The sequence below is a fragment of the Babylonia areolata genome, chromosome 12, assembly GCF_041734735.1.
Source record: "Babylonia areolata isolate BAREFJ2019XMU chromosome 12, ASM4173473v1, whole genome shotgun sequence".
Classification (NCBI taxonomy): Eukaryota; Metazoa; Mollusca; class Gastropoda; order Neogastropoda; family Buccinidae; genus Babylonia; species Babylonia areolata.
Window position 1 is genome coordinate 29351833 of NC_134887.1, and position 26037 is coordinate 29377869.

General features: G+C 39.2%; 1 protein-coding gene across 1 annotated transcript in view; it reads right to left on the reverse strand.

Moving 5' to 3' along the window:
* The window catches only part of LOC143288508 (signal peptide peptidase-like 3), a 33878-nt gene extending 15951 nt beyond the window's left edge, over window positions 1–17927 (reverse strand). Inside the window, exons 1-9 of the mRNA XM_076597085.1 lie at window positions 17588–17927; window positions 12387–12444; window positions 9306–9383; window positions 8991–9076; window positions 8125–8244; window positions 5292–5370; window positions 4586–4698; window positions 2053–2159; window positions 409–480 (exon numbers count right to left, since the gene is read on the reverse strand). Coding sequence (XP_076453200.1) covers window positions 409–480; window positions 2053–2159; window positions 4586–4698; window positions 5292–5370; window positions 8125–8244; window positions 8991–9076; window positions 9306–9383; window positions 12387–12424 — 693 coding nt within the window. The 5' untranslated portion in view covers window positions 12425–12444; window positions 17588–17927. The remainder of the gene's footprint in view (window positions 1–408; window positions 481–2052; window positions 2160–4585; window positions 4699–5291; window positions 5371–8124; window positions 8245–8990; window positions 9077–9305; window positions 9384–12386; window positions 12445–17587) is intronic.
* Between the last annotated feature and the right edge of the window lie 8110 nt (window positions 17928–26037).

The window sequence follows — 26037 nt, forward strand, 5'->3', positions numbered from 1 at the left end:
CGACACGCACAAAAACATACACACACACACACACACACACACACACAAAGACACCCAAAACAGTATGTCATTACACAGACTAAACCCAAAACAGTGTGTTATTACACAGACTCAACCTAAAACAGTGTGTTATTACACAGACTCACTCTGTGTACACACAACACACACAAAGACACCCAAATCTGGATTACTGCCAAGACTCACTTTGTGCACACATCATGAACACAAACACAAGAACACAAACACACACACACACAAAGACACACACATAGATACACAGACACACACACACACACACTGACACCCAAAACGGTTTATTACACAAACAGACACACACAAAAGACACCCAAAGCGGCTATTTCACAGACTCACTCCAAGTATATATATATACATCAGCCAAAGACTTACTGGGTTTTCAGCAGGTCTTGTGGCCACCTTCACCATGACGTTGGCACTGAAGATGTAGGAGGAAAAGAACACCTGCCACAAACAAACAAACAAACATTATGAATCACACCCACTCAATAAATCAATGCCGTTAACCCTATCCTGCATCCACACACTCCCTTCTTCATCATCTTTCAATCTGACCCAAAAGTGAAGAAGCCCTTTTCCAACAACTAGAAATGAGGAGGAAGGCGGAAGACTGTTGAAGACGCTCATGATCTGCCCATACAGAGAGTCCATGAGGGGTCCGGGCTTGAACCCCACTCTCGCCCTTTCTCCCAAGTTTGACAGGAAAATCAAACTGTGCACCCGGTCATTCCGATGAGACCACAAACCGATGTCCCATGCGCAGCATGCACTCGGCACACAGAAAAAAAGAACCCATGGCAGCAAGAGTGTTGTCCTCTGGCTTCATTCTGCAGAAGAAATCTACCCTAATAGGTACACAAATATATATATCTGTATGCACTCAAGGCCTCACTAAGCGTGTTGGCTTATGCCGCTTGGTCAGGCATCTGCCCAGCAGATGTGGTGTAGCATATATGAATTTTTTTTAACACAGTGATGCCTCCTTGAGAAACTGACACTGAAATTCCCCTCCTTCCTGACTTTTCACACAAAAAATAGGGAGGTGAGGGGGATCAACTATCAATACATTTCAGAGTTAAAAAAAAAGAAAAAAAAAAAGGCAAACAAGATTCCCCTCTCTTTGTTTCTATTTCTTCCAGCAAGTGCATGAACCCCTCTGTTGTTTTACTGGCCTTTAGTCAAACTCAAAGTCAACATTTTATTTCAAAATGATAATCTGAATCAGCAAGAACTGCTTTTTTGGTGTATCAAACTATGTTTAAAAAATACAGTAGTCGTCCCCCCCCCACCCCCCCCATCCTCCCCATCCCCCACAATCTCCCTCACTTTACATTTCATCTTGTATAAATAGTATTATACTGTGTGTTCTCGTTTTCGCAGGACTTTTCATTTAAGGCCATGGTGTAAAATTAATAACTCATCCATACATGTTTGTCTGCCTGCCTGTCTACCTCTCTCTCTCACACACACGCACAAGTTTCAAGTTTTAATTATCCTTTCACTCCTATTGGAGTATGGAGGATTACTACAAAATAAACTTTTCATGCCCGGAGCAAACATTTCCAAATACACAACAATGTCACATAAAAGTTGAAAAAACACAAATGTCTTTTAACTCCAAAAGTATAACTAGGCAACATTTGCAAATCTAATCATCTTACTTACAGCTAAATTGACTTTTCTGCCTCCTTTCAGCATATTACAAAAATTAAAAACCGATTTTGGAGACAAATACTTTTTAGGAACATATCTATTTTGTAACTGATCATAACTGGGACATTCCATTATAAAATGAAACTCATCACCAATCACAGACCATGTTACAAACCTTACAAAGCCGTAACTCTCGTGGTATACCTTTGTGTCTCCCTCTTTCTATTTTCAGCACACACTCATGTATACACACATTCACACTCTCTGAGGCTCTCTCTCACACACACACCCTCACACACATACCCACTCTCACACATGCAACACACCCTTCCCCTCCATGTCAGCTAGTCCACACATACATACCCAGAAGACATCATAGATCAGCAGGCCGACAAGCAACATGGTGGACACCTTCAGACTCGGCAGACGCACCAGAGCAATGAAGGCGACACAAAGCCCCATTCCTAGCGCTGCACAAAAAACGTCACACACACAATGTGTAAAACAAAAAAACTGAAGTGAAAAGAAAAGGAGAGGGGAGGAAGCATGAAACAGGGTTCTTTCACAAAAGGAACATTCCAGGACAGCACCTGTGCACACATGCTTGTGTACAGGCTGACATGCACATAGACACACACAAGAACACTGGTCTGAGCTTTGTTTAAATCAGTTCGTCAGTTTGTGGGCAGTTGCCCTCCTCAGATGCACAGACACATGAACAAAATGCTCTGCACACACACACATACACACACGCTCTCTCTCTCTCTCTCTCTCTCTGGCTGAATCTATACTGATCACAGGAGAAACAAACATGTCAAAACACTCCTGCAAACACAGTCACACACACCAAACATACAACACACACACACATTAACACAATAACAACAACAAAAAACATTAAAAAAAAACCCCAAAAAACTCACTAACAGTAAACACACACACTCACACACAAACAACAGCTGCTCATCTCAATGTCAATGAACTCTGTACACATCAGCGACTCCGGCGAGGTGATGCCTGTACCATCACGCATGGCTGACTGCCAATTACCACCCTCCTAGTGTTCGCTCGCATGCCATGATTCCCCCTTACATAAAACCTCACCTTTTCCAACCACACAAACAGCACAACACATTCCTCTCAACCCTTCCTTCTGCAAATCTGATGCTTGACTGCAGATGAAAGCATCCACCCACCCTAACACCACCCAAAATTACTGTAATTTCTGGCATTTGTCCGGAGCAAATTCACCTAACCTTTCGACTCTTAGCACTATTTACTATTTTTGCCAAAACATCAACTACCTCATAAAAAATTTAAAATTTTGATCACAAAAATTCAAATTAAGCTCATAAGTATATATAAGAGTATATGTTTTACCAGGGTTCCCAGGGATTTAAGTCTATGCCATTCAAGGACCTTGGAAGGAGCTGTAAGGACCATTTACTCATTTTGTACTGACCTTCGCCCATACTAGACAAATGGGGTGATATCTCACTAACTGTATATTGTGCATAATCAAGGATAAAAACTACAAATGGGTGAAGGAGAGCAGAGAGAGCACACACAGGCCTCCTTGGTGGTGTCAAAGGGCAACGTCCCTTATGGGGGGTCAGGGGGCAATACCCCTAATAGGGGTCAAGGGGCAACGCCCCCTGAAGCTACTGACATTTTGTTTGTCAAAAGCCTGAAGCAGACGTTTTCTGGTACTTCTGCCATGCAGAGAAAAAAAAAATCCAACAAAATGAAAATAAAATCAAGCAGATGTGGCAGACCTGCTAAAATCCATAACAGATTATAGAGGAATATTTTAAACCATAGAAAGGATTATTTCAAAGCTGAAGTGCTGGAGTTCGAAGTTAACAGTAACATTTTTAATGGGGTTTTACCCAGGATGATTTTTTTTGCTGGCGTAAGGACTTGCAAGGACCTTGATGCAAATGCACACACTTGTTTGGCCTTAGTTGGGAATTTCAAAATGTCAGGATTTGTAAGAAATTTTAAGGACCCTACCAACCCTGTTTATTGAAGGAAACTGAATGGATAATACAACCATCAACAACCATCTACCTGAATATCTAGTCATCAGCCCCATCCATATGTAATACACTGCTTTTGTTTAAATGTGTGTGTGTGTATGCGCATGCGTGCGTGCATGTGTGTGTGTGTGCATGTGTCAGTATGCATAAGTTTTTATATTCCTTGTGACCCCGGTACACTTGGTAATAAAGACATATTCTATTCCATTCTATGTTCTACGTTAACAGGGTGAGATAACTCATAATGATGGGAAGACAACCAAAATTTATTCTTTTTTGTTAATGAAAATTCAGTCTCTGAATTTGATAGGTGGAAATGATACTGAAATATTTGCATAAATCATAAATGCATACAGGACATAACAACAAAATGAAATTATGTTGTTCTCATCAGCTAATCATGTTGTTCTATAAACAAGACTAACCAAAATTACATGCTCATGTGCAAACACATTTGTGTCAAATAATTTTTTTTTTTAAGATACTTCCAAAGATGTCCTACAAAAGCACTTAACAAAACACACACTCACAGAAGACTCAAACTCACACACACACACACACACACACACACACACACACAAAACACATCAGACTATTCAGAGTCCCCCTTTCAGCACAACTGACAGTCCATCAATAACCAATGTCCAGTCAATATCAATTCACATACACAAACATCCCCTTGCACCCCCCACCCCCACCTCCCCACTCCCTCCACACACACACACCCTCCCACACACACACAAACACACACGTTCACACACAGCAAAACACATCAGAATCCCCCCGCCCCCACCACCACCTCTCCCCCCCCCCGACCCCCCACAAAAAAACAACAACAACTATTCAGCATGACTGACCGTCCATCAGTAGCCAGTGTCCGGTTAGTATCCAGACACAGACGATCATGAAGGACAGGCAGAAGGCCACAATCTCTGCTGCCGTGAAACGACCACACATCCCAAACGAGATCCTGAAACACACACATGCACACAGTGACACACACACACACACACACAAATAAAAAAATGGGAAATATTCAGAGCATGTCCAAAGAAATCTGATGTCTTCACTTAATCTGATCATTCAGAAAAGAAAAAAAATAACTGAACTCTCTCTACACACACACACACACACAAAAACAAAGACACACACACACACACACACACACACACACACACAGAACACAAACAACAAACTTTTAATCAATACCAAACAGCACATTCATTAACACACCATACCATACCATACACACACACACACACACACACACACACACACACAGAGCACCCCCACACTCTTATTCAACCCCCTTTCCCCCTCCATCCCAGTAAACCTTGCCTTTATCATGTTTGTCATTTCTGTGATAGACATCACTGAAAGAAAAGAAAAGAAAACACAACACACACTAAACACACACACACACACAAACACTAAACACTCACTCACACACAACCCCCTCCCCCTTCCTCACACACACAAACCTTCTCCCCACCACACACACATGCCCCCCCAACCCCCAACACAATACAGACCCAAACAGAAACAATCAGCACCAAGACTCACTTCTGAGGGCCGGCACATGGATGGATCAGGTACTGACACATGGGCAGCAAGAGGAAGGCAAAAGCCACCGTGGCAAGAACTGCAAGTGTACGAATTGTATACTTTTATCATAAAAAAGATCAGAGTGTTATCATAAAGACAAGGTGGTCAACTATGTCCCCACCATCATCATTCTAACACCTCTGCAATCACTCACACACACACACAGTGGGGTGCTGGCCAACGCGTATGCCTAGGAAGCAAGAGAATCTGAGCGCACTGGTTCAAACCCCAAAGTTGCCAGTATTTTCTGCCCCTCCACTAGACCTTCATGGATGGTCTGAATGCTAGTCATTCTGATGAGACGATAAAGTCATAAACCAAGGTCCCGTGTACAGCATGCACTTAGCGCACATAGAAGAACCCACAGCAACAAAAGGGTTGTCCCTGGCAAAATTGTGTAGGAAGATCCACTTCATATAGAAAAAACAAATAAACTTGCAGGCAGAAAAAACATTTCAAAATGGGTAACGCTCTCAGTGTAACAATGCGCTCTCCCTGGGGAGAGCAGCCCGAATTTCACACAGAGGAATCCGTTGTGACAAAAAGATTAACACACACACACACACACAAATATATATATATATATATATATATATATATATATATATATATATATATATGGTCAATTAACCCATTCAATCCCAAGGAGGTTTACATCCTTGGCAGGTCAATTAACCCATTCAATCCCAAGGAGGTTTACATCCTTGGCAGGCTTCCCTGTCATACTGATGCAAAAATTAGACTGAAATGGACTGGGTTTTTTCCCCTTCAAATTGTCACTGCATGTGAACATAGCCAGAAATACAGTACAAGTTAGTTCTCTTTGTTTGTGGTTTATATAGGAAAGAAAAAAAACAAACCGTTTTTATAAAAGAAAAATGTGACACCCATGCATCATGGCTAAATGTGTTAAACTCACATCATCATCATCTTAACACTGCTGCACACTAGAAGGGCTCAACATCGGCAGTTGCCCGACTGCCCGGGGCAAGTAGATCATCATGTCCTTGCCCAACTTCCCCAGCAGGCTAGTTATATTTTTCAAGACTAGCATGTTGTGTTTTCAAAAAATATCCATCACGCTCCTGATGTGGATTGTCAAAATCTCTTCGTCTAGCAGACGAAGTTTTGAGTCCTACTTTGACAAGTGATCACCAATAAAAGAGAAGAGACCATGCAGCTCTAAAAGGTGATTTGCTATTGGTCACTATTTTTAGAGAACAATTGGTCATTTTTCTGACAGCATTCTTCGTCTTCCACCAACCACACATCTCATAACTAAAAATCACAACGCAATGGACTAAAATGTCATTCCACTTTAAAAGCAACAAACAACAAAGTTTCTATGAGACTATCAATCTCCATGGATGAAAAGCCAAAACTGAAACACTGCAAACAGCAGAAGACTGTCTACGAAGGCGAGAGAGAACGCAGTTTTCAGCTGAAATGGCTGAAACAATTTTCATGGCTGACGTTCAACTGTGAAAACATGCCAAAGGCAGTGTTTTATCAAGAGAGAGAGAAAACTTTTTTTAAGCTGTTCAAAACAACATTCATTTTTTTTTGTGAAACACAATAAAACGAACATCAGTTGAGAAAAGGGCTTGACTGCTTCTTTCTACATGTGTGTGTGTGTGTGCATGCGTGCACATATATAAGTTTCTGAAATCACTGAGAGCAAGTACAAAATCTGTCTAGGCAAGCGAATTTTCCAGTGACTTGACTGACTGGGCAAGTGGGGGAAAAAAGTGAATGTTGAGCCCTGACTAGGCACGTGAAAAATATTCATGGATTTATGCATACATATTTTCACACACACAGACACACATACATGCATACATGTACGAAATTATCTGTTCATGGACGTGTATTTATTCAAATACACACACATGAATACACACATACACACAAATATTTGTTCACTGACATGTAAATATTCAAATACACACCATAGATGTAATGATAATATTTACCTGTCCAGTCCATGGATGTTTACATAATATATTCAAACACACACACACACAAACCCACACACAAACCAACACACACACACACAAAACACATACAAAATACGAATTGCATTAGTAGTGATAAAATCTCATGTATCCACATTCCTTTCTAGTTATTCACCGTCAGCAGAAAAAACTACAATACAATATAAGATCATAACCCCCACCCTCACCCCTATCCCCCTGGCTATAACTGCCAACATTATTCATGAATATTGAATGAATGGTTTTTAAATGGCCATTTTTTAATCTCAAATAACAGAGTAAACAAACTCAGGTAAACTAATCTTCTGTCATCAAAGAAAAAGACTTGACAAAGATGCAAAATAAAAAAAGAAGAAGAAAAATCTAAATATAAAAATGGACAAAAGTGCCCGCCAACGCAATACACAAATGCATACACACACACACACATCTTTCTCTCTCTCTCTCTTTATATATTATACATCACACACAGAGCTCTCAGTCTCACTTTTTCTCTCCCTAATACACTTTTTGCAACTATTTCACTTGAAACACTTATGTGTAGCATTCATGTTAGGTGTCAGTTGTGTAATTTCTTGTATTGTGTGTTTCTTGCTCTTGCTTCACGAACTTATAACCGTGTTACTTTCCCCTGCTAATGCGTGCGTGCGTGCGTGTGTGTGTGTGTGAATGTTCCTTAAAACAACGGCAGATATGATGTAAGTCGGCCAATGTGCTAATAAAAATCTCCAACACTGTGAAACACAAACACTCATTCATTCAATTCAATCATTCATTCTCTTTTCACAGCAACTTACTGGCAGTGAAGATGGCAAATATCATCTGCAGGGAGTCGAAGAAGAGGAACATGATAAGAAGAGACGCAGACGCCCCCACAGGTAAAAACATGGCTTGACACGTGTCAATGGTTTGAACTTCTGCATACACACGCACACACACGCACATATGCACACACACACACACACACACAGAGAACAAAGTCAGTCTTAAATTACGTTTGAAGACTAAGTTTGAGCAAAAATATATTCAACAAATGACTCGCACATCTAGTGAATATCAAATTTATTCACGGCACAAATTTTTTAACCATCTACAAACACATATTTCTTTGTCATTTAAACTTGTTTACAAAATCTGGTCAGAATCTTTGAGTATCAAACACTGAACAACAAACTATTCCTTCCATATTTGTTGACTGCGACTCCAATGTTCACTCATATCACATTCAAAACCCATTACCAAGCTGTTTAGGCATCTGTAATATGTTTTCAGATAAATGAATGCTGGGTATGATAGCATGTAATGATGTATGCACGCGCGCGCACACACACACACACACAAACACCCACCAAAAACAAAGAAAATCCATGCGTGCATGTGCTCATAACTATCTTTTATCATTGGAGTTAAACTGAAGACTGTGTTTGCATGGTTGCATGCACACACACACTCGCACACACACACACACACACACAGTATTATGTACATATACCACCAGATACAAAACTAATGATATCATAATTAGTGTAAGTTTGAACTTTCTCTCAGTATACAGCCATTTGGTTTTTAAGCAGCACATAAAGATTAAACATATTCTATGTATACAGTAATACACCCATCCTTATTCTAATTACAGAAGAAAAAAGAAAAAAAGATCACTTACGAGATTCATTTTCTGCTGATGTATAATTTGGTTTGTCTTTGTTCTCTTTGTCCTTCTCTTTGTTTTCTCTCTCAAGATTCAGTGACCTGTAACAACAGCAACATACAATCTAAATTCAATCCCATGCACAGAAGCCTTGTCAGTTTGTATGAACACAATAATCATATTACTCAAAGAATATATCGGTCTGTATGGACACACTAATCCTGTTACTCAAAGAACACATGTCACTCTGCAAGAACACATTAATTCTGCTACTTGTTAACCAGTCTGAACGCAACCAATGAATTATGATCATTTCCAATGGGCACTCACCGGAAGCTGCCATAAACAATCAGAAGAATGGAGATGACAAATGTGGAAAGACGAGATGAATCCACAATGCTGAAAGCTCTGAAACCAAGCAAAATATTGATCCATAATATTCACCTTTTTTTCCCTTTTAAAAAGACTAAATAAGTAAATTAGTAAATAATATGATATGAACATGTAAGTAAATAAATAAATAAACAAACTCCCCAAACATCTACATGTATGATAGAATTAGAAACGGGTCATTCTGTTCAAACTTCAGATAACCCAAGGCAAATACTGCCAGCAGTTCACTTAAAAACCTACAATTGTGTACAAACTTTTCAGTCACTGAAAGTGGTATGCTCTCCAGTCCCCTATAGCAACATTTACAGTATAAAATTATAAGTAAACGCTGCCAACTGAAGGACAAGTCTATGAAAAGTATCCTTCACAATCTTTTGTCACTGTGGGCTGTAACTCACATGTGGACTGCTGTCAGTTGTCCTGCTAAGACTTTGTGAAGTAAAGACACATAAATATATTTTTTATTCATACACCAACTCCATCTTCCATTCTGGGGGGACCCTCTGATTTGTAACTTAATGTGTCCTCGTGAAAGCATACATTACTTCAGTACTGGTCTGTAGTCTCTCTCTCACACACACACACTCACATGTATACACACACACACAACAAGTGTGTTTAAGTACATGCACAGAAACACATACAAAACCAAGCATGAAACACAATAACACACATATGAATATAATGCTTATACATTTCACACACACACACACATTCATATAAATATATATTTATATGCAGGCACACAGAGAAACACACACACACACAAACATGCACAAACATGCACACACACACACACACACACACACACACACACACACACACACACTCCCCCACGCTCCCCAGAAACAATCCAACACTTTTGCTGGGGGGAGGGTGGGGAGAATATCACCGAGAAAGTTGAACAGAAAAATGTTTTTTTTCTTTGTTTAGGTTGATTTTGTGCCTCAAGTACCATACACAATATATCATTTTTTTTATATTATTTTTACACACACACACACAAACACACACACACATATATATATATGGCGCATTAAAGTGCAAAGAAGTGGGTCACCAGACACAAATAATCATTTTTCTATAATTTCTGTACTGGTATCATGTTTTCATTCTGTATTAAAATAGGTCATCTGCTTGACTTCACCCTCACTGCTGACAGTGATAGTGACACATCTGACTTGCACTGTAACTACAGATAAAAAGTTCTGCTTACTTTTTTGCTTTTATTTTTGTTGCAGTCATTGTATATTTTTTACCTCCTCTGAATCCACTATTTTCGGGCAAGAAATTTTCATGCACTGTAAAATTCAAAAGCTTAAATTTGTCAAAAGTGTAATGCTTGGCAAATCACAAGAAACATTAAATGTACGGACTGTGGTCAAAATAATGTATACTGACATTAGTGATAATGTATGAATGTGTGTGCACATGTGCATGCATGTGTGTGTGTGTGTGCGAGCATGCATACTTACATGTATGTGTGTGTCTTGCTGTGGAAATGGGAACATTCAGGAGTATTGAAACAGGCTAGAGTTCAGGGTTTACTACTTTTTGTTCACTTCTTAATTGTCACAGATAAGGGTTTCAAACCCACAAAGGAAGCTGATACACACAACACAAGTACCATAAAAGCTAAAGCACAGACACCACACACACAGACACATACACAGACACACACACACACATATACATGGGCATACATGTGCAAGTGCAACAACAACAAAAAACAGATAATAATCAAGAGGTCAATAGTATAATGTGAGAACTCAGATATAGTTACACACTTGTACTGTTAGTGTTATTGCAACAATGACCACAACAACAACAACAAAAAATCACCTGAAAATGGCTCATGGAACTTTAGACAAAATGGGTTCATAAATAGCACATGCCACTTGTGACTTTTGCACCAGAATGAACTCTCAATTATAGGCCAGCTAACCCCCCCCCCCCCCCCCAACATCCCAGCCCCCTAACCCCACGCTTCCCTCCACCCCCATCAAGTGTGACGCCAGTCTCACAAACCCAAGACGCTGATGACACCCTCTTTTTGTTCCTCGAGTAATTAACTTATTAAGATAAACTCTCCAGCCACATGAGGTGACAAGTGTATGCATCATCATGATTGCTGAGGACAGCTGGCCTGCAAAGCCACATGGAAATCAGGGAACAAAATACCACTCTGATAAAAAAAAAAATTTTTAAATAATAATAAAAATACTACAAAAAAAAAAAAAAAAAAGAATTTAAAGAAAAAAAAAGACTGCATAGTGGGCAACTGTACAGATAAGATGATCTGTATTTAACCACAGACTATGGGTGGAAGCAAACTTGTGCAGGAAGCTTCCTTTCTATCATCTAAAAATGGCTTCACAAAGAAAAAGAGAGAGAGAGAGAGAGAGACACAGAGAGAGAGCACAAAACAATTATGACCTGTACAATTAAAGCAAAAGACAACAAGTAGAATCAAATGAATCCTCCACTATGGAGAGAACCATATGAAGTACACTGTACAGTACACATGTCTACAGTGTTTACTTACACTCAAGTGACATTCATTCTTTACCACACCACTTCACTGTCCCAGTGGAGATCAGTCAGATGTCATGACAGCTTTCACCCTCTGTGTGTGTGTGTGTGTGTGTGTGTGTGTGTGTGTGTGTGTGTGTGTGGTCTTGTATTTGAGTGTGTCACTGTGTGTCTGAAAATTTCATATGATTTATTTTGAGTATACATGGATGCTAACATAGTTCACATGTGCACATGTATGAGAAACAGACAAAGCAGTAACTGTGCGTATGTGTTGCATGGACTTAGAAAAAGTGTACAAGATGAAAGTGTTGAGTCATTTTCAATTCTATGATAAAGGCTAGGTGATTAGTTTTTTTGTTGTTTTTTTTTTAATTTTTATACAAAAGTTTTAAAGAGGTCACAATATCATTATATAATGCACCACCAAGTTTGCACAACCCAGCACATACAACAGATGGAGAAATTCATCCCAAAACTACTCACGAAACAGTAGCAGCCTCAGTTAGTTGTTCTTCCCCCATGGTATCCACCTTGAGGTCTTCTGAAAAAACAAACAAAAAACAAGAAAACTAAATATTGATTAACTTTCACAATCTTGAGAGAGAGAGTTCACACACACACACACACACACACACACACACACACACAACAGAAGCCTTCAAAGAGGCCAGGGGCGTTACATGCACATTTAACAACCACGACAGGGTGATCAGATGTCTTAACTCTGTTAAAGTGATCTTTAAACTTAAATAAGTCAAATCACATGAATCACATGATATTTTATTTTCTGTCAGCCTGAGCTGTATAAAACCATTTGAATGTCTTTTGACTGCAGAAGGGTTAATCAAAAGTAGTCTGCCAGTAGTGGTAACTTGCACATATTGTTTCACTTTCACTGTCACTGGAGTTTCAGTGAAAATTTTTTTTTTTAAACTTTATTTATATACTGCAGTCTGAAAACAGTGAAAACTGAAATGTTCAAAGCATCACATCCATTAAATAAAATTATTGGAGGGAACTGTCAACATGTGCTGTCATCTATACATACAGCATGGGATATTCTACACTGCATAATAATGTCAATCAATGCTGAAGTTGAACCAACACAAAACTATACCTAGTGTTTCTTCTTCAACAACAGCAGTTGATGACTTGATCAGCAGCTGACACAAAATTCATACTAGAAGTAGAACACTATACTATGACAATCTGAATCATGGGCCTGTTCAAGCAACAGATTTCAATTGCAATGGGTCACAAGCAACAGCACTGATAAATCTGTTCGAACAACTGTTTTCAGTCAAAACGCATGTTCTAAATGCTGTATTATATTTTGAGGCACAATCAGCATTATTCTTCCTACTCTTCCATCTCTCTGTCACCAAATCCCAGTAACTCATTGAACTGTGGAGTGGAAGGTGTAGAAAGCAACTAAAAAAGCATTTATATACCTGTATGTATATATATATATATATATATATATCAGTAAAGTATAGTTTACAAAATCAAGATACTTGGTATTTTATGTATTCAGTATCAATCTTTAATATCTTTTAAGGTTAATGTTTTAGTCAGTGCTTGCTTCACAGACCTGAGAATGAGATACTAAAGAGCTTGAGTTTTACTTTTAGCTAACTTTCTAGTATCTGAGGGAGGGATACCTGAATGTTACCTAATATTTGAAATGCATGACTCCAGGAGTTAATTAAGCTTTTTACATGTATAATACATAAACCATGTAAAAAAGTATGACAATTTACAATAAGAGAGAGAGAGTGGGGAGGGCTGTAAGAGAGAGGCATTTAAGGCATGACCAGGCATGAATACATTATGGAAAACTATAATACAGTACACTGTACAGTACCTGTCAACCCCTTGATCTGTTGCCCAGTGAAAAGAATTTCTAACCCACAAGTAGACAAAGACACACACACACAGCCCCCAGCCAACTAAGCACCTGGACCAGTGGGCTGTTGCCCTGAATAAGGAATGTTTTCTTTTTTCAAATTAACAAAGTCAATCTGAATGCTCTAGACTGACTAGAGCCCTTCACTCTTTGTCGACCAAGGCAAATGTCAGTCAAAAGGCAGATCAGGACAATGGATGGAGTGGTATCCAAACCTGTACAACAAGTGCCTCATTCGACCAACAGGTATTTCAAACTGAAATAAAGCCCCCCTACAAGAAGTGCCCTTCACAATTTCAGGTACTGACTGAAGACAACTTGTCTGCACAGCACAGAAACTGAGAATGGATACACATACAAATGTTTTCCTCTTTATCATTGTTAATATTATCAAGCTGTATTTTCAGAGGTGGTCTTGGAATTTGTTTTGCTGAACAGACATTAATATTATACCTGGAGGCCCAGTGTCTTCCATACACTTTACAAGAACTACTTCAGTCCTAAAGGATTCCCTGTGTTAAACTGTGTCAAGGTTTTGTGCATTTATCTTAGATTACTTTGAATGATATACCTGTGTACTGTCATCAGTCCTGGATAATCGACCAATCAAATAACACTAGTATACACTCACTCACTAAAACTAAAGAGTATATAATGCATGCACGTATGTGTACCAAGTGTATATGTATCACAAGCACTACATAGTAAATGGCTTCTTTGCCAGTTTCAGTTTTCAGTTTCAAGGAGGTAGCAAAGCATGCTGACTGATCCAATTATGCAACACAGTATCTGCTGTTAAAGAGAGAAAAAAATCTAAAAGGAGCAGATACCTGATCTTCACAGAACCCCCAATCCTCCCCACAAAACAAACACACAGCACACAAAGTGTCACTCGCATACACACACTTAAATCTAAAACTCTGAGAGAGAGAGAGAGAGAGAGAGAGAGAGAGAGAGAGAGAGAAGTGGGGGAAGGGCGGGAGGGGGTGTGGAGGGGAGTGTGTGTGACTGTGAGAGTCAGTGTGTGTGCATGTACCTGTGTGCTCATGTCTGTCTGTGTGTCACTGTGTGTGTCAAAAATTGTTAAACTTACAGTTACAGACACTGAACCAAGACCTCAAGTACTACCACAAAAGTTTACAAACTGGTATTGTTTTCACTTTGGTCCCTGTGCTACAACTCTGAGTGAGTACACCTGACCTAATTCTACAAAAACTCATCATGCAGTTGTTAACAGTGACAATAAGTAATGGACACACACAAACACACACACACACACAATGTATTATGTAAACATGCACGCACACACACACACACACACACATACACACACACACACACAATTACATGACAGATCCTGTCTTGAAATTGAAGAAAAACAAAAGAACTGAACCTGCCAGACCTTAAGAGAGCCAACACATTATCCATAGTTTCCATTAATGGTTAATGCTAAGTAAACATTACCAGTATTTTACCAATCTTATTTTGGTCTTAAGGCTTGACCAAATCAGAAAAACAAAAACTGTCACTATCTTGAAAAAAAAAAAATTCCATCAAGAAACAAAAAAACATACACTCATGCATGTGATCTACTTAGCAACCACTCAGCTTGTCTGTTCCTTGATCCTCAGTTCCATTGACTACATCTATTCTCTACTCACTGATTTCCTGTCTGATTTCAGATCATGGTTTCATATTTTCTTGAACAATGCTGTCAGAGACATTCTCAAAAAGTCAACAACAACTTCACTGGTTGCCCATCAAGTACAGAATTTAGTACAAAACTGGCAGATTGACTTATTTAGTTATTATCAGTTTCAAGGTTCTCTCAGGCATCTTGCTTATAAATCTTCTGTCCTTCATATTTGCACCCCTTCTCATTCTCTCAGGTCTTCTGGAGAAAAGCTCCTTCTAGTCCCTAAAGTCTCTTCAAAGACATTCGTTCTAAGGTCTTTTGTTTATCATGCACCTTCTGTCCTCAATTCTCTTACTCCATCACTCCACCAACTCTATCCTCTTTCAAAACCTACCAGTTCAAAATGGCCTTTGGATATGTAAGTCTATCTCCTCCCACCATCTACACCATTTTTCTGATCAAGTCTTCATTTATATATATATATATATATATAATATATATACACATATGTGTGTGCGTGTGTGTGTGTGTGTGTTTGTGTGTGTGTGCTTGCGGGTGGGTGTTTACTCTGTGTCAGAGTGTGGACTCAAATGTATGTGTGCGTGTGTGTATGCGTATGTTAGGCATGTTTTGTGCCTATTTTATGTGATCATTCATGATATACTGATCTTCAGTTTGTAGTATTGTCTTGATGTATAAGTATAAGAATTTGGACGAACTTTCTACGAGTTTTGAGCTCTGTCTTAAACTCTATTGACACATCTCTTTTAATTTACACATGTATACTGATAATTAATAGTATCACCTTCCTCATCCCCACTTTTCTTTTCCTTGTTAAATTTCCTACATGTAGTGAAACTGTACTATAGATCATTAGATCTACGCATGTGTGTGTGTGTGTGTGTGTGTGTGTGTGTGTGTGTGTGTGTGTGTGTGTGTGTGTGTGTGTGTGTGTGCCTGTGACTTTGTGAGCACAGTGCATCTAACTTGCTTTCCTTTTATCTTCTTTTTTTTTTTTTTTTTTTAAGAAAATTATTACACAGCTCAGTGCCTTGTTTCAGATGATGAATATGGATTTGTCTTTTGGGGGAATCTATACTTTAATAATTAAAGAATCCATTGGTTAAGATTGTTACTGATTATCATAAACTGTATTTAAAACAGCTTCTGCTCTTTACATCAACTGATCAAGTCTTTGTTGTATATTATCAGGTCTGCATTAAAACTAATAAAAGGCATTAGAAATGTCCATACAATTACCTTTCTGCATCAGGCAAATCATAATTTGCACAATCAAGTTATCTTGTGAGTGGTGTGTGAGTGGTGTAAACATTCTTGGAAAGATGATGATCATATATAATATAGTGTATAGCACTTACTTAAAATCCATTAAAAAATCCCAAATAATAAGGTAAAACATGTACACATACATGTACATTGCACATTTTTCACACATTCATCTTCCACTATCGCAATCATTATCAATTATACTTTCACCAGATTTAGTTTATGGGAATTCCAAACCCACTAGGTGAACAGGAAAAGTTGCCTGCGCCGTTTCCAAATTAAAGAACTTTGTGTACCTTTCCTTCTTTTTTTTTTTTTTCTTTTTTTTCTCTCTCTCTCTCTTTCTCTTCGGTTTTGTTTCACAAAGAAAAGCAGTGCTTGTTTTGTTTTTCTTTGTTAAGTTTTAAGCTATAGCTATCATCAAACATACTGATGTAAAAATGCATTTGTTTTTGTCTCATCCATCTCTTCTGTGTGGCATGTTCTACACCAAAACTAACTTATCATGCACTGTCACGGTCTTGTCTTGACAGTTATTATGCCATTGTAAGTTCATGAGTAGCCTGGATATCTTTGAGTTTGAACAGGCCTCCCCCTGTTGTTGCTGTGTGTACATGATCGTAAAAACGATATACAAAAACTAATGATGAAGAACTGTATCTCAAAACTAGTATGTAGATTACAAAAGGGACAACACTATCAGTTACAAAATGACAAACCCATTGTCATTATTCCTGCATTAGCGACCGAGTTCGAAACCATCCTTATGATTATGGCGACGAGTATTTAGGAATAAAATCAAGACAGAAAGCATAGTTCATTAAAAATACGAGCAAAGAAAATCAATTCGCTCACCCTTTCAAAAGCGTAAATCCAACACTCTTCATTCCATAGTACAATCCACTGACAACTGTGAAATGGGACACTTGTGAACCGCTTTTGTGATATGTGCGATTTGTGCGAAACAGCCAAAGCAGGCTTTTCTACATCTAGAGTATCTATCACTCGATCGGTTCATTATTCTGAAGCACGCATGCCTTGTTTTACTAATTAGAATAAAATTCTTTGCATAATTGTTCAGCCAATCTAAACAGTATTAAAACAAAAAATAAAATCAAAACACAAAGAACTTAAAAGAGTGCACCTCACAGAAAAGGACTACAGGATTTGTTTACGATTGACCGACAGGGGTCGCCAGTTTGCGTTAAGCGGTTCTAGTGATTTGTGGTACATCCGCTGTCTAAAATATAGTTCTCACCTTTTTATATAAAAAAAATAAAACTACAAAACTAACTCAGTTCTGAAAATAAAAACAAAGGGACTATTTTAAAGCATTCTTTATTAATCATGCTTCAAAGCTACTATGATACTTATGCTCAGCTATAATGTTGATCCATCTGACATTTTGCAGTTGTAGGAATACTAAACTTATTTAGTTACTGCTCCGTTTTCCGCGCACGCGGTTTGATGCATGAGCAACTCAAACAGGCAACGTGAGTGTGCGCGCGCGAGACTGTGTTGTGCTTGTAGATGTGTATTATTTACTCAAAGCCTGACAAAGCGCGCTTGGATACGCTGCTGGTCAGGGGCAAACATATCTACTTAGCAGATATGGTGTAGGTATGAATAATAATAATAATAATAATAATAATCAGTTTAATCCATAAAGCGTCTTTCCATGTAAAACACGCTGTACAATGCAGAAATCGATGTTTAGAAACATGCATTCAAACACTTAAGTGGAAAAAAAGAACTTTCATGCACAACCTTTTGCAGTCAGCCATCCACACACTGGCACTACTAAGGGCACAAGCTCAGTAGTGCCGGTACACACACACACCCATGCATCAGTCACCCACGCACACACACACACACACACGCACGCACACACTCACACACACACCGTGGCACTGACACACACCGGCACACACACACACACACCCGGCACACACACACACACAGTGACACACACATACACTAGTGCACTCAGTCACACACACACACACACACACACACACACACGGCACACGGACACACACACACACACACACAAAACACACACACTCACACTGACACACACCCACGGTGGCACGGCACACACACACACACACACACACACACACACTCATACACACACACTGACTCACCGGCACACTGACACACACCGTGGCACGGCACACACACACACACACACACAATATTGTATCAAACAGTCGTCCGTTCCCAAAAATGTAGAAAATATTTCGTCATGTGCTACCACTGACTATCAAGTTTTCTGATTCAATGATTGTCAATTGTTTATCGGTCTACTTACCAACAGGAGCAGACAATAACACCGACTGGTTGAAAACCGTCAAAGTGAAAAGTGAAAAGTGGATAATTGGTGATGATTTTAATGCTCACTCTCCTTTTTGGGAAAACAATTGTACTGTCGTCAGTGACCAGTAACAGGTTTTCAGAAAATATAGTGGATTCATCACTAAGATTACTTAACGATGGCTCCTGTACTAGAATTCCTGACGTACCCACTCATCGACTAACAGCTATAGATTTAACATTGACTTCACCCAACTTATCATGCTCATGGAAAACTCGTGACGATACATTAGGAAGTGACCATGTTCCAATATCCATCACGATTAACGAAAAAATTCAATTAGAAAATACTATCCAGGGTGCAATCCCAAAGTACAACTACAAAAAAGCAGATTGGGTCACTTTCGCAAATATTCTAAATGATCTAGATCTAATAGTATCTACCGAAGATGATATTGACAAAATATACAACAAATTTTGCAACAATATTCTAAATGCTGCCAATGAATCTGTTCCTAAAATGAATACATGCAGTGTTAAAAACCGTAATCACTTAGGCAATGTATGGTGGACTACAGACTGTGACGGAGCAGTCAATAAGAAAAAGCATACATTTAGAATATATAGAAGAAAAGCATCGACTCAGAACCACAAGGCTATGAACCACGCCAAATTATAAAGTAATAGAGTAATAGAACAAGCCAAGAAAACATACTGGACAACATTTTGTAACATCGAAGTCTCAGACTATAAAGATACTAAAAAAAGTGTGGGATCAATTAAATATCATGAAGAATGGGATAAAACTTCCAGAATATCCTGTCACTTTAGGAAACAACAAATTCCCCTCGACATCAGAAAAAGCTGAAGCATTTGTCAACTTGTTTTCTAAAGTAAGCAGACTAGATGGACTACCACAGGTACAGAAAGCACTCAGAGAAAAAGAAGAAAAATCTGAAATTTAGCCTATAACGATCCTGCTCCTGATAATCAACATTACGTTAATGCTCCTCTAACACACCAAAGAAATGAAAGATTTCAAATAAGAAAACATCAGTAGGATTTGATGCAATTTCTAATGAAATGATTAAGCATCTACCAGATAAATGGATGAACATTCTTCTTAATATATTCAAACGATGTTGGGACAGTGATGTTCTCCCTAAAATCTGGAAGGAACCAATAATAGTTCCAATCCACAAACAAGGCAAACCAAAAACACACATTGGCAGTTACAGACCTATAGCACTCACTTTTCGTGTCTGTAATCTGCTAGAAAAAAATATATTAAACAGACTCGTATACTACTGTGAAAAGAATGTCATCCCTGTAAATCAAGCAGGATTTTAAAAAAAATAAAAGAAAGAAAAAAAGAAGAAAAAAACCCAGAAAGATCCACAATTGATCATTTAGTGAAATTAACCACTCAGGTTAAGCACCAGTTTGCGAGACGAAAATGTTTGCTTGCAACTTTTTTCGACATTACTAAAGCCTATGACCAAGTGCGGCATTCACGTCTAATGTTAAAACTGAAGACGTTTGGATTATCCTCTTATACCACACTGGGAACATACACGTCAAATATTTTAACAAATTCCGGCGTGAATAAAACCCCACATTTTGCTAAAAGGTCTGTAGTATCACCTACACCTGTATGGGAACCTCAAAGAGCGCAATTTGATATCGATCACTCTAATCTGACCAAAGATAGCAACATAAATTTACTTACATCGCATGTACGAATCCATTTGGAAGAGAATTACCTTAATCATCTAAAGATATTTACAGACGGCTCTGTTGTAAATGATAGAGCTGGTGCTGGTTTCGTTATTCCAGACCTTAACTTTCAAAACTCATTTCAACTGGGAGAGAGTAAGTCCATCTTCACAGCTGAACTCATAGCAGTTCTAATGGTGTTAAATTTCATGATATCCTTTCCGAAAACTATATTTCAGATTCTGTTTTGTGTTGATTCTAAATCAGTTCTTCACGCTATTGAACTTATAAAAGAAACGGTTAGGTATGAACTCATTATTGAAATTAACCATTTGATTCACGAACTCTTATTAAGAGGCTCTCACATAACCTTTTGCTGGATTCCTTCTCATTGCGGTTTTTACTACAATGAAAAAGTTGACATTTTGGCTTAAAAAAAAAGGAGCTAGAAGCTCCACGAAGGAGTTAGATTTAAATATTTCGCTTTCACTACAAGAATGTTACACCATGGTAGAAAAGTCCAATGGTCAAAATTTCAGTTTGAGGAAAAACACACCGATAATTCACATAAGAACATACAGAAAATGTATGGTTTCATGGGAAAACATTACCATAATGATTTTCATAAGAGGCAAATCATTTCACTAATCTGCAGATGGAAAATGAATATTGTTTTAGGACAAAATATGTCAGTAATTTTTCTTGCATCTGTGGTGCTCACATAACAGCCGATCATATACCAACTTGCGATATGTTAAAGTCTCAAATCTCTAAACTGAAATCATCTTCAGTGTTGACGATCTTCAGCAGTCCATTGCTAATGTATTACTTTTTCAACTCCTTGTTAAAGAGTCCAATTGGTTCGCTGTTATAGTTGTTAGTTTTTCATTAGAAATATGTTATATTGTTGTGTTTGTTGTTGTTTTTTTTTGTTTTTTTTACTCGCATGCGTACACAGTAATGAACCCCCCCCCCCTTCCTCCCACTCGATTTTTTTTTCCTACCCTCGTCTAATATCACTTACAGTGAAAAGAAGTTAAACTAAAGAACGAACACACACACACACACACACACACACACACACACACACACACACACACACACACACACACACACACACACACACACACACAGAGAGAGAGAGAGAGAGAGAGAGAGTGATGGCCCAGAGGTAACGCGTCCGCCTTGGAAGCAAGAGAATCTGAGTACGCTGGTTCGAATCACAGCTCAGCCGCTGATATTTTCTCCCCCTCCACTAGACCTTGAGTGGTGGTCTGGACGCCAGTCATTCGGATGAGACGATAAACCAAGGTCCCGTATGCAGCATGCACTTAGCGCACGTAAAAGAACCCACGGCAACAAAAGTGTTGTTCCTGGCAAAATTCCGTACAAAAATCCACTTCGATAGGAAAAAACAAATAAAACTGCACGCAGGAAAAAATACAAAAAAAAAAGGGTGGCGCTGTAGTGTAGCGACGCGCTCTCCCTGGGGAGAGCAGCCCGAATTCACACAGAAATCTGTTGTGATAAAAAGAAATACACACACACACACACACACACACACATTGGCACACACATAATCATCACAGACCGTGACTCAACATACACAATGCCTAAATAAATCACTGAATATCATATCCGACAGTAGGCTACTTAAAAAACCCGTTATCACAACACTTGTACAACTACTCCCCGACGGATCGATATCACACTGCACCGAAAAGCATCTCAGTCACAGTACTGAAAAGTCACTTCCAGCTCTTTAACGCTGGTCACACACATCACAGTACTGACCGTGGCATAAAAAAACAAGAGGCAAAGCCTTCAAGACTCACTTGTGCTTCACGCTTTATCCTGTAAAGGAATCATTAGGAGGGAAAAAAAGAGATTTTAAAAATGGTTGAAAAGTGTTCTGTATTAAATATGATGGATAAGCTTGGGAGAAGAAAAAAGAAAATAAATGTAATGTTTAAGATGAGAAAGATCAGGTTAAGGCAAATTAAGTCCCCTAGCATTAATTACAGAGTAATTTCCCTTTTTTACTATCTGCACCAAAACGTTTGCAAAATAAATAAAACTTCCATGCTCAGCAAAAGAAGTTCCTGTTTGAACAAAAAAATGATAATGACTGCTCTTGTTGTTGGGTGAGAATATCAGATCAAAGTGCCAAGTTTAGAGAATACAAAAATATAAATATAACAGTAAATGCAGTTTGCATATAATTAGGCTTCATTATTTATTTTTTGTGCCCATCCCAGAGGTGCAATATTGTTTTAAACAAGATGACTGGAAAGAACTGAATTTTTCCTATTGTTATGCTTAATTTGGTGTCAACTGACAAAGTATTTGCAGATAAAATGTCAATGTTAAAGTTTACCACGGACACACAGACACACACACACACACACACACACACACACACACACACAACCAAACACCGGGTTAAAACATAGACTCACTTTGTTTACACAAGTGAGTCAAAAAATCAGGCTACTTTTTCAAGCACAAAATTTAAAAGCGGTGACCGTGCACCTTCAGTTCCTCTCTCCGTCCCAACATTAGACACATCAGTACAGAATACACAAACACCGGGTACTCATTTGTATGCATCACGTTAGGTGAAGCTGAAAAAGGTGCCGGCCGGGCCTTTTAAAATTATTTTTTTTTAAGTTGAAAAACACTAAGTTTTTCTGAGGGACACTAGAGGCAGGGAGTTCCAGACTGTGGGGACAATGACTTTTTTTCTGACTGAGGAATTGTCAGCAGAGAGGTGTCAAATGAATGCAGCGATTTAGAGGAATGGTATTGAAGGAGGAGATCTGAAAAATACGTTGGCGTATTGTTGTAATATAGACACTGCAAGCAAAGACAAGCTACTTTGTATTGAAATCTAACTTTGCTAGGAAGCCAATGAAGTCTTCTTAGCAGTGATGTTGCACTCTATTGCCTGGGTTTACGGAGCACGAGTCGGGTTGCATGACTATTTTGAATGAGTTGAAGTTAATTTAGTTTGTTATCAGGGAGACCGGACTAGCTAGAAAAGAGTTGCAACAGTCTAATCTAGATAGCACATGATAAAAGAAAACTGCAAGTTTGTCAAGTTGGCAGCAACAGTGGAAAGGAAAAAACGATTTTTGCCCAAACTACGAAGCTGACAGACTGAACTGCCTCGGAGTGCGGCGGCACAAGTGTTTGACATATGCATCCACAGTCAGTGTTTCATCTAGTATGTAGGTGCCAAGGTTTCTCACAGACTGAGAGAAAGGTATGTCGCAGCAAGAGATGGACATAGAGGAAAAGGTGACCAGACCACCACTCAAAGTCTACGTAGTCAGTGGAGGGGGAGAAAATACTGGCAGTAATGACCGGGGATTCGAACCAGTGCGCTCAGATTCTTTCGCCTCCTATGCGGACGCGTTCCCTCTAGGGAACACACTGAAGGGTGGGGTACTGAGGGAGGGGTATCATGGAGGTATGGAGACCTGGGGTCCGAATCGTTACCGGGTGCCGCAGCAAAATGCCTGTCCCGCACCCCGTCCCCTTAATTAAAGGGGGGTATGGTCATTGGCGGACTTGTAAATGATATGGTTCAGCGTCTATTATTACCAGTGCGTGGACTGACAAGGCAACGCCCAGTCCTGTCAGAACTCAACTGACTGTACTGGGGAATATTCAAGCACGAATACAATACAATACAATACAAACTCTCAGTCCTTTGTCACAATTTCTTCACTGATTCTTGTCCTGTCTATCTTTCAGACTTACTTTCTGTCTATTCACCATCCAGAAGACAACTCCGTTCTTCAAATGACAAGCGCACACTGTCCATTCAAAACATTCGTACTAAAACTTATGGTGAACGTTCCTGTTCTTTTGTTGCACCTAGACAATGGAATTCACTGCCCTCACACCTCCGTTACAACCCAGCACCCGCATTCAAGAGAGCACTTAAAACATATCTTTTCGAACTGTACCTTTCTCACTGAAATTTTTCCATCTGCATATGCTTGCTGTGATTTTTGTTGCTGGATGTGCTCTTTGTGTTGATCTGCATGCATTTGTGATGATTTTCAATGGTGTGCTTTTCGTGATACCTGGTTCCCTGGTGTTTATTTTTGACAAAGGTGAATGTGACGTGCTTTGTTTTGCTGTGATTTGCACCTGTGTGATTTGAGACTGTGATGGCGCCTGTGTCAATTTGCATAATATATATATATATATATTATGTCACTTAGTCTTACACATGTATATTTTAGCCATTGTCATGTGAAACTGCGTAGACTTTGTACATATTTTACGAATTTGTATATTTTATTGTAAAGCGCGTTGAGCCCCATCTGAGATGGGGGTACTGCGCTATATAAGCCCACATTTTTTTCTATTATTTTTATTAACTCTTTCCATACGAACGGCGAAAGAGACGACGTTAACAGCGTTTCCCCCCAATTACCATCATCAAAATATTGCAAGCGGAAGGCTCTTATACTGAAGACGTGAATGTTGACAAAGAATACCACAATTCTGACGACGGAAGCTAAAGGTTGGGTCATTGAGACACCTACTGGACATCCGAGGGGTCTGTGTAGAGAAGAAGAGAGGACTGGCCGTACTGAGTGAGTTAATACTGAACTGAGGCCGCGGCTACGCCTACTGGCTCTCAGAACGGATCGGGAAAGGAAGTTCAGTGGGGGGTGAGGAGGGGTGGGGGCAGAGGGGGTGGGGAGAGGACAGTTTTAAAGAGTTTCAGCACGCTGACCGGCGATAGCTGCGATTCTTGGCACTGAACTGTCGTGAAGACTACACCGGCACTGCTGAGGAAAAATTGGATGCCTTTGACAACAAATGCCTACAGTACGCAAAAATCCTTGGCATCAAATGGCCCGGCGTGATTTTTAATTTTTTTTTTATCTCAGTCAACTCTGCTGAAGACTGAAGTCTGACTGAGACACAGAGAGAGATCCAATCGGCCTCAGTCTCGTGACAACCACTCATTTTACGAACGACGCCTCGGCCACTGGCGAGGACATGTATACCTACTGAGGCTCAGTCCCCGCAATACACCAAGAACTGCACGCAAGCCTTGATATATTCAATATGAACTGGACACTAGCATCTAGGCTGAGGGAAGAGAGGACAGCTCAAGATGAAGTGGTGTCAAACAGTGGAGTGAGACATTTAATCAAAGACCTGTCGACAAACGAGTGGGGCCACACAAGCTGAGGACCATAGCTGGAGAATGAAGCGCTTTGACTGCATGGTCATTTCGCGTGTCA